This window comes from Trachurus trachurus, assembly GCF_905171665.1.
Source record: "Trachurus trachurus genome assembly, chromosome: 6".
Classification (NCBI taxonomy): Eukaryota; Metazoa; Chordata; class Actinopteri; order Carangiformes; family Carangidae; genus Trachurus; species Trachurus trachurus.
The window spans coordinates 26,825,691-26,835,884 of record NC_139897.1 but is presented as its reverse complement, the minus strand read 5'-3'; the positions used below and the strand labels follow the sequence as shown (position 1 = coordinate 26,835,884).

The 10,194-nt window shown below is 43.0% G+C and overlaps 1 protein-coding gene across 1 annotated transcript; it reads right to left on the bottom strand.

The window, feature by feature from the left end:
* Window positions 1-3,166: 3,166 nt before the first annotated feature.
* Window positions 3,167-9,902, bottom strand: LOC310988050 (uncharacterized protein). The gene is made up of 3 exons (XM_083974543.1): window positions 9,667-9,902; window positions 7,453-8,091; window positions 3,167-4,221 (listed from the first exon to the last, which is right to left on the bottom strand). The coding sequence occupies exons 2-3, from the start codon at window positions 8,014-8,016 to the stop codon at window positions 3,634-3,636; spliced, it is 1,152 nt and encodes a 383-aa protein (XP_083830669.1). The 5' UTR covers window positions 8,017-8,091; window positions 9,667-9,902; the 3' UTR covers window positions 3,167-3,633.
* Window positions 9,903-10,194: the final 292 nt, after the last annotated feature.

Sequence of the window (10,194 nt, the reverse complement as noted above, 5' to 3'; positions counted from 1 at the left end):
ATCTCTAATGGTTCTGACACTTGTTGGTCACACACATCTCCAAATAAATATAGAAATATAGAAATAAATACGTAAAATAAAATAAATCCCACTCACTCAGTCACAGAGTTAATAAATGTAGCGACACAAATAGAAAACAAAAAAGAAAACGACCATATCAGATTCCAGTGAATTCAAAAAGAAACTTAAATCATTTATTATGTAGGAAAAAAAAAAAAAAAGGTCTTATGGTCCAGATGTTACAACATCTGTCAGGGTGTTCTACTCACACACTGTGATATGTTATTTCAGGGAGGATTTGTTCCTCAGACAGCAGGAGATCCGGGATCAGACCTGTCATTGGTCATATTATTAATATTCATGTTTCTCTGTGAAACGACGAGCCACGATGTTGCCACACACACGCACACACACACACACACACACATACACGCTTGTATGGCTATCTTTGTGAGGACACTCATTGACATACTGTATTCCCTAGCCCCTTATCCTAACCTTAACCATCCAAAACAAATGCCTAACCTTAACCATCACTCTTAACATAACTTAAACCTAATAACCTAGTTATTATAAAGTCTTAACCCTTGGAAGGGGTCTGAGAAAGTGAGGACCGGCCAAAATGTCCTCACTTTCCCAAAATGTCCTCACTCTGATGGTTTAAAACTCAAACTGGTCCTCACATGTATAGCTATACAAGTACACACACACACATACAGACTCACAAGTGAAAATAAAGACAGGGTACAATCGCTTATGAAGTGTGATGATTTCTACACTCTTTAAGTTCTTCATGACATCGACCAAACCTCACGCACACTTTGATATATTCAGGAGAAATAAATACCCTCACATACATACACACACACACATACACACACACACATACACACATCTGCAGCACAAGTGACTGGAGTGAACTGATGAGAATCCATTGATCTGAACGCACGAGTGTGTCACTAGTCCAGCTGTAAACACGCCCGTGTGTCTGGAGAGAGGGAGTGAAGTCCTGTCGGTCAAATCTTAGCGGAGGAGGTCCTCTGCTGATCGGGAGGGAAACTGCAAAAGGCACCGACTACTTCATCTCTCTCCGGAAACAGTCGCCGCTCATGATGAGAAAAATAAAATATCTAAAACTTTACATTCATGGAAAACTCTGATCGCAAACTACAACAGGTGTTTTTTTTTTCTTTCTTTTGGTCACTTGTTTGCTGCAGCGATTTGAAAACCACATCGACTTTTGACGACAGCAATGGAAATATAATGTGCAAATAAAGTCTCCAAATGTCTTTTTTTTTTTTAAGACAGGCAGGTTAAAATGTCCTCAAACATCGTATAAAATCCACACATCAGCTCTCTCTGCTTTTTAAAAACTAAAAACACCAACAACATCACACATTCAAGACTGAACAACGCAGGAAAGAAAACATTTTAAACACATCTGGTGCAAACTGGAATGAGCCCTGGTTCCTCCAGACAGGCTGTTTGATTAATTGACCAGAGTGTGTGTGGTAACTAAGTGAGAAATAACAAAAATGGTCTGGTTGAAACAATTAAGATATGTTTTTTTTCTTCTTCTTAGGAGTCAACCTGACGCTGTGGAGCAAAAACAAAGCCAAAAAAACGACTGCAGTTCTGGTAACAACGTGTTAAAAAGTTGCCAAAGATGTTATCGGTATCCTGTTTTGATCGGGTTTTAAAGGGATGGACCTCTGAGTCTGAGCCTCTGGCTGTTTTTTGTTTTGATTCTTTGGCTTTCGCCGTTTGTCAAATTCGCTCGTGTCTCTCAGTAAAACCCCGACTGCTGCCTAACGTCGCCTCTGAGTCTGAGTATCGGTAAACGTGAAAAAACCCAACAACATAATTGGTGAGGACACTTTCTGCGTCGAGATGAGAGAGGAATTTAAAAAGAGGACTCGGTGCACAGCGATTCTGAGAAGCGTTTTGGTCCCTGCTGTGTCTCCGCCAACACAGATGATGGATTATTTTGTTTTGATGTCACTGAGATCAATGTGGAAACCTGTTCCAGGAGCCTGGGATCACACACGTCGCATTTTCTAATAAAAGCCTTGACAGCAGTAAACGACTCATTTCAATCAATAATAATAATCATCAAGCTAAAAAAAAAAGTAAAAAAAAATAATAATACAGTACAGTACATGTCAGTTTTCTGCTATTGAGAACATGTTGTAACATTGTTGGTGACTGGATACAGAGAAGAAAGGCAAAATATTTTGAGAATAAACCAATGATAAAAACTGAACAGTTGTGCATTTGTCATATTTCTAGTATATTTCAAGAAAAAAAGAAGAAAAAATGTCATAATATTGATAATAATGTGACATTGGAAGGATAAAAATGTGATATTTTGAGATTTTCTTCAAATTATCACTTTAATTACACAGCACATACTTTCTGAAATGAAATGAACTCTTTTTTAAATTATAACTCTCTCTCTCCGTGTCAAGTTGGTTCTTTCTCCAAATATTTTGCCTTTAGTTCGGATGGTTGTTGTTTTTCTTCCCTCGACACTGAGCCCTGGTTTTTCTGTCTCTGATGTTTAAAAAGTTTTTAAGTTTTTTTCCACAGAGAAGCCACCACACTCACTCATCCACTCACTCACTAAGTCATTCAGTCTCTTTTCATCACACACGGGCCACACACACGCACTCAGACGCTCAGATAAAGTTGCAGTCATTGTCGTCACTTTTCCAGCAAAGTTTCCAGAGCCTGAGTGGAAACGGATCCCCGGGCCGGCACGAAAACAGTACAATCAGCTTTTTTTTTTTCTTTTAGGGGGGGGGAATGTTGGACCAATAGAATAAAAAACAACTACAGACTTGCTGTTTGTCATTGTCATGTCGACACAAACATGTTTCCTCATTAACAACAGCAGCAGCAGCAGCAGCAGCAGCTCACTGCTTTGGAAACAGCTGGCAGCCGTTTGATTCGACTTCAAGTGTTCAAGTTTTATCCGTGTCCCCCATGGGCGCACGGCGTTCACTTCATTTAAAGGGATAGTTCACCCAAAATTCGAATTTCACTCATTATCTACTCACCCTTCTCTGAGTTACGATGATGTGGAATTCATTACCGGCCGAAATAAAACTAACCCAAGACATAAGAATTTTTAATACAAAGGTCAAAATCTGGCTGAAACAAAATCAGAACTGTATGCATTTTTAATGTGTCATGACTTGGTATGATTTTAGATGTATTGTACATTTTATAGTGTTGTATGTAATTTTGATGTCTTTCTTCTTAACTTCTTTTTTCTACTAAAAGCCTAACTAGGGACGGGAGTTGGAAACTAGCATTAGCTATAATCTCTGTATGCAGAACATCAGTCACATTGACTTGTTTGTAACGAGTGGAAGTGTCACTATGTTAACCTGCATTGTCCCTATCAAATAAACTGAATTAAATTAAATGGTTGTCAATGGATACCAACTTTCTTCGTCCAAAAAGACACACCAACATTTTCCCAGCTCTTAGTCGACATGAGGGTGAGTAGATAATGAGTGAAATTTGAATTTTGGGTGAACTATCCCTGTAAATCAAAGTTTTAAAAGGAAATATATTGGTTTCTTCTGGAATCCGCCATCTGTACTTCATTTACGGGCGGCCGACCGACTACCAAAGCCAGCTGTCGAGATGCTGAACACAGTAACAGGACTGTTCCAGGATGGCGGACAGATCCCCGTAGCTCTGCTCCCGCCACGTGGGGAGCAGCCGCTCGTTGTTCAGGGCCTGCAGCTTCGGCGTTCCCTCCCGGAGGACGTGGTACAGGCAGGGCCACCGGTGCTGGATCCGCAGCCTGGTCCTCCGGTCCAGCGTGATCCCGCGCACGATCTTCTTGGCTCGGAGCTCGCGCAGCGCCGGCAGCTTCAGGCAGTGGAAGACGAGGCCTCGGCTCGGCGACACGTCCAGGAACTCCAGCGACTGAGACTCCAGCGTGTACGAGATGCCCAGGTTCCTCAGCGGCACCAGGATGTGCAACGTCAGCGACTTGAGGTTGGGCAGGGACTTGGTGAGGGTCTGCAGCGTGGAGGGAGTCACCCCTTTGAAGACCCAGAAGTATTTGAGCTCCAGGACTCGGAGCTGCTGGAACTGGGTGAGCAGCGACACCGACAAGTCCGACCAGTCGAAGTGCAGTCGCATCTTGGAGACGCGCGGGCAGCTGTGGGTGAGTTTGGTCAGGAGCTCCTGGAAACTGTTCACCTGCAAAATCACAGAGATGAACCGGGTTAATCTAAACAACAACAAGTGACATGTTAAAGGGAGAGTTCAACATTTTGGCAAATTGGCCCATTGCCATAATCCCTATAAGTCATAGCAGTAGGTTTGTTACCTTTAAATGTTGGTGCAAGCTATTTTTAGAACAGTGGAGCAGAGCCGCGAACTGCTCAGAGCTACGCTACAGAGGCTCATGGGATTTCTTGGTTTCCCTCATCAAACTCATCAAATACACAATTCAACAACTCCAAAACGCTGTCGTGGACAAGTTGTGAACTGCACATTCACCACGCTATGAGATAATAACAGAATAACAACAACAAGAGTTGTTTTTGAGGTAAATGCAGAGACTGCTTGATGAAAAACTGTCCCTGAAGGCAACGCGCATCAGCGGTTTTGCATGAGTTTACCTCGAAACGTTCTGTTATTATCTCATAGTGTGGTGAATGTGCAGGTCCCAACTTGTACACCAGAGCGTTTTGGAGTTGTAGGATTGTGTATTTGATGAGTTTGATGAGGGAAACCAAGAAATCCCATGAGCCTCTGTAGAGTAGCTCTGAGCAGCTCACGGCTCTGCTCCGCTGCTCTAAAAATAGCTTGCACCGACAATTAAAGGTAACGAACCTACTGCTATGACTATAGGGATTATGTCAATGGGCCAATTTGCCAAAATGTTGAACTATCCCTTTAAGGTTAATCTAAACAACAAGTGACATGTTAATGTGCACAAAAACATCGAATAACAGTGGTTCCCAAACTTGTTTCACTATTGAAAGCTGAAAAAAACTAATGAAAGTCACCAACTTTTCTCTTTGAATCTGCCCGCTATGACACGTTATCTGTTGTTGTCCATCTGTACAGTGTGTTTGAAATTAATGTCTCTGTCTCCATTTCCCCTGTTTGGGACAATAAAAATACTTTGTCTTTGTTTGACTTTGACTTGTCTTTGTCCAACTTTTCTTTACCCCCCCTAATAAGAAAATGAATCTTCATGGCCTTGACAGCATCACAGGACTTTACTTACTGCAGAGATTTTGACGATTATAGTTAATCACATCCCATAGTTCCCTCTGTGTTTGACAGGTCAAGATATCTGCTGACTAATCAGTTGACCTCAGGTGTTCGGTAACCAATCAGATCTCCCTCAACTAGCCAATCACATTGTCCCTGTCATACTTTAAAATCACCTCTCCTCTCTCCTGCATCATCATCTCTACTCATCACATCCAGATCTCCAACTTCTCATCTTCTCATCTCAAACTACCCTGCACCGGTAGAAGGTATTATCTTGATGTGTGCAGTTTACAGAGGTCAAAATACTTACAAGACTTCTGGATGTTTATGTTAACGCTTGCTGAAAACAGGAGCCACCAACATGTGAAACTGCAGCTTAAAAGGATAGTTCAACATTTTGACAAATTCGCCAGGAGTAGGTTCATATCATTACCTTTAATTATCGGTGCATGTTGTTTTGAGATCAGCGGGGCAGAGACGTGAGCTGCTCAATGAACACAATGGAGGTGAACGGTACAGGTCCCCTGTCCCTCATCGAACTCATCAAATACACAATCCAACAACTCCACAACGCTCTGGTGGACAAGTTGTGACCTGCACATTCACCACGCTATGAAATAATCATGTAAAATTATGTAATATTGCGACACATGAAGCAAATACTCTGAACTACTTGCACTTTTGATATCACTCCGCCCAGCAGCCGTGCCTGCATTTGCCTCGAAAACAACTCCGTCTCGTAACGTTCAGTTATTATCTCATAGCGTGGTGAATGTGCAGGTCACAACTTGTCCACCAGAGCGTTTTGGAGTTGTTGAATTGTGTATTTGATGAGTTTGATGAGGGACAGGGGACCTGTATCGTTCACCTCCATTGTGTTCGCTGAGCAGCTCACGTCTCTGCCCCGCTGATCTCAAAACAACATGCACCGATAATTAAAGGGACAGCAAGAAGTTGGTTATAAAAAAGTATCATATTAATGTGAATGAATCTACGTTAATGGGTTCATTTTCGATAAATGTATAGTTTTGTCTTTATAGGTATTTTGTCATTATTATTTAGCGGTCGACCCGCCCAACATTTCCTACTTTCGGTTTCACGGACGCTGCCCGGCGGGTCATGGGAATAATACGCCGAATTGCCATTTATGGTCGGAACTACGATGGTATCTGATCGTCTTCAAACCTACGACTTTCATTCTTGATCAATGAAAACCTTCTTGGCAAATGTTTTCGCTTTCCTCCATATTGCGCCGGTCCAAGAATTTCACAGTGCACGTGGAGGCTCATGGGAAATGTAGTGTGAAAACACTTCGCTTTCCAAAACTCTTCGTTGTCCCTTTAAAGACCCCCTCCCATGAAAATCGTGTTTTTCGTGCTTTTCACGTGTTCCTGTGGCATTTTTCTTGTGTTAGAGGACATATCAGCAGAAAGGAGTGTGCAAAATTGCATTTCTGAGTTTTTTTGCCTTCAAATTGCTGTGAACCAATGGCAGACGCAAACTGGCAGTTTCAGGGAGACTGGAGCTGACGCGTCACAACCCCAGGGGAGGGCACTAGTGCTACAAGCTCCCGCCCCGCTCTGCATCTGGCTCAGAGGTGAAAGGCTTGACAGCTCGGTGTAGAGCAGCGCAGTCTCCGCCCACCCTCCAGAGGTGCATTGCTAATGAGCTGCTGGATTTAAAATAACCAAAAAGGGTCGCGGGAGGGGGACTTTAAAGGTGATGAACCTACTGCTGTGACTATAGTGAATATGGTGATAGGAGAATTTGCCAAAACGTTGAACTATCCCTTTAAGTTCTAATCTGGATTCTCGGTAGTCTGGGGCTGTTGACTCGCTGTTTTGGGAAGGAAACGGATCCAGGGCGAGAGAGACAGACCTTTCCTTCAAAATAAAAGCACCAAGCTAATAAAATGCGGTAAAACTCTTTAATTTAAGGAATATAATTTACAAGAAAGTCCCAGAGGCATTAAGTTAACATTTCGCTTTTATTGTATTACAAGTTAATGTTTATTTTATAAGTTTTATGTTGGTGAACACTTTTATTTTGGTGAATTTGGTGATTTCGGTATCCGCTACAGACAGGAACCAGAATGCAGACTAATTCAGAGGTAACGGACACCAGGCTCTTCGCTTGTCTGAAGAGCCTGGTGATGCGAGGCTAGATTCTCGGTGAAAGCTGAAATAATCAAAAACAAGTTACCTGGTCCATTTTGGTGATGCTGTCCTGGTGAGAACTGGAGCTGGAGTGGACCCTGAGGTCCAGCGGCTCCAGGAGAGTGAAGGTCCAGTTGAGGTCCAGGTGGCTGAGGTCTCTGCAGTGAACGTTGTCCAGCAGGTGGCTCAGCAGCTCGCACCACTTGTTGCATCGATCCCCGAGGTCGAAGCTGGCCTTCAGCGTGAGCAGGCTGGCATGGCGGGAGATGAGGTGGTGGGTGTAGTGGTGCACCCAGGATTTCCACCTCTCAAACTCCCGGTTGGAGACCAGCAGCCCCTCCTGGCCCAGGTGGAAAACGCCGCGACGGGAGTAGTCGGCCACGCGCCACAGCTTCCACGAGCGGACCAGACAGCTCCAGCTCAGGCAAACCAAGGCACAGCTGCACTTGTCCACCTCGTTCAGAAAGGACAGGACGTGCAGCTGACACTCCACCGGCAGGAAGTTGAAAGGGAAGTAGTCGTCCGCCGGTTTCCGCCGGCAGCTCACGGGGACCAGGGGTCTTTTTCGGGGAGACATTACGACGGATGAGGAAATTATATTGGTGGTCATTGGTGGAGGTCAGAATCTCCACCGGCCGGTCTTCTGGTCTGGATCTGCCATAAATGTCTCCGGTCTGATGAAGTCCTAGAGTCAGAAGAAAAACAGGCAGTTATTTTGGTTTTTTTCTTAAATTGTTGAAAGTTTAGAGTCAGAAAAACACCCTTTCTGGTTCAGTTTGTGGTCTGCTTTAACACAGGAAACACACCATATATTTACCATACATTATGCACTGAATGGGGAACGTAATCATCATCATTGATAATAACTTTGGTCCAGCTGAACAGCTCATTTGATGGTTGTGAACTTGGATAACTTCTTGTAAAAGCTAGAAAACTGTAAAGCTGCACCAGGCAACACTCAGTAGCTAAAGCTCTAATATTCTCATATTGATGTGACTGTGGCATGTAAATTTACTGTGGTTCATCTCTCTTTAGTCAATGAATTTGTATTGAATGTGAATCATTTGACTAAGTGACTCTCCTTTTGAAGTCCAGGTGCAGCTAGCTGACCAGGTAGGTGTAACATTAGCATTTAAATAATAAATAACCCAAAGGATCAATAAATAACCTACACGTAATGTGATCTTCACGTGCTCAGTGATTGTGGGGGAATTACATTACAGTTTAATGCTGCGACACTCGTTGTGTGACAAGACTCTAGTTTGCTTGGTCATCTTTGTTCTATTTGCTCCTATTTACTGTCCAGAGCAGCTGCACATTCAAACACTCACACCTTTTATAATATTTGTAACTGAACAGTGAAGCAAACATGATTAAAACGACAGTTCAACATTTTGGCAAATTCACGTATCGCCATAATGTCTATAGTCGTAGCAGTAGGTTCATTACCTTTAATTATCGGTGCATGTTGTTTTGAGATCAGCGGGGCAGAGACGTGAGCTGCTCAGTGAACACAATGGAGGTGAACGGTACAGGTCCCCTGTCCCTCATCAAACTCATCAAATACACAATCCAACAACTCCAAAACACTCTGGTGGACAAGTTGTGACCTGCACATTCACCACACTATGAGATAATCATGAAACATTAGTAGACGGAGTTGTTTTAGAGACAAATGCGTAGCCAGAACTACATCCCAGACACGGCTGCTGGGTGGAGTGATCTCAAAAGCGCAAGTAGTATTAGAGTATTTGCTTCTTGTGTCGTAATGTTACATAATTTTACATGATTATTTCATAGCGTGGTGAATGTGCAGGTCACAACTTGTTGTTGGATTGTGTATTTGATGAGTTTGATGAGGGACAGGGCAGGGGACCTGTACCATTCACCTCCATTGTGTTCACTGAGCAGCTCACGTCTCTGCCCCGCGGATCTCAAAACAACATGCACCGATAATTAAAGGTAAAAAACCTACTGCTATGACTATAGACATTATGGCGATAGGCGAATTTGCCAAAATGTTGAACTACCCCTTTAACAGACATTTCCTTGTACTTTGGCATTTATTGGTTTTGCTGTGTGGTCAGTGAATAAATGCTGATGTGTGACTGATGCACATTGTTTAGGCTATTCTTTCTTTTTATGAGTCTGCATCCTGACTGTGCACCTTCATTTCGTTGTACGTGCATGTATAATGACAATAAAGTATCGTCATCTTAATAGATATTGAGAATAATCGAGACTAAAGTCGTGTCTTTACCTTTTTGGTCGGAACAGGCTTCCCCCTCGTCTTCAGTTTAAACAGCTAACCTGCTAGGAGCTAGCATAGAGGAAACAAAGGAGTTTACAATAATATCGCAAATTACTGCGCAATGTTGAATATTTTATAAAAATCTGCTTAGTATTCGTGTAAACTGGTGGCTGTAAAGTAACATATACAAACGCTGAAGCCTAAAAAGCAGTCAGTAACTACATGAGCTAACTAGCTAGCCGCCGAACAGCTGAGTTCTGTTGTTGTTTTTGTTATGGCTCGTTGGTGATGGCGTCATCAAAGTGCGTTGGGCTGCGCGTTTCGCTCCTCGGCGTCGCGCCGTCGGGCGGGGGTTAATGTTTTTAAAAGGAAAAGTGTAGGAGAACGGGTGTTTTTAAGGTCGGCGTAAGCAAAAGACACGTGGGGATTAATACAAAACAAAGAAACACAAGATTAAAGGTAAGAAGGTGATGGGGAATATTAGAAAATAGTCATCTTCAGAGGGATTCCGGAAGAAAGAACAAGCGCCCTCTGTTG

What these genes read in the sequence shown, in the direction of transcription:
- LOC310988050 (XM_083974543.1), bottom strand. Translation starts at nt 8,016, where the DNA reads ATGACCACCAATATAATTTCCTCATCCGTCGTAATGTCTCCCCGAAAA. An exon ending in GCATCACCAAAATGGACCAG is followed by an intron (nt 4,222 to 7,452) that starts GTAACTTGTTTT and finishes GTGATTTTGCAG; the next exon opens with GTGAACAGTTTCCAGGAGCT.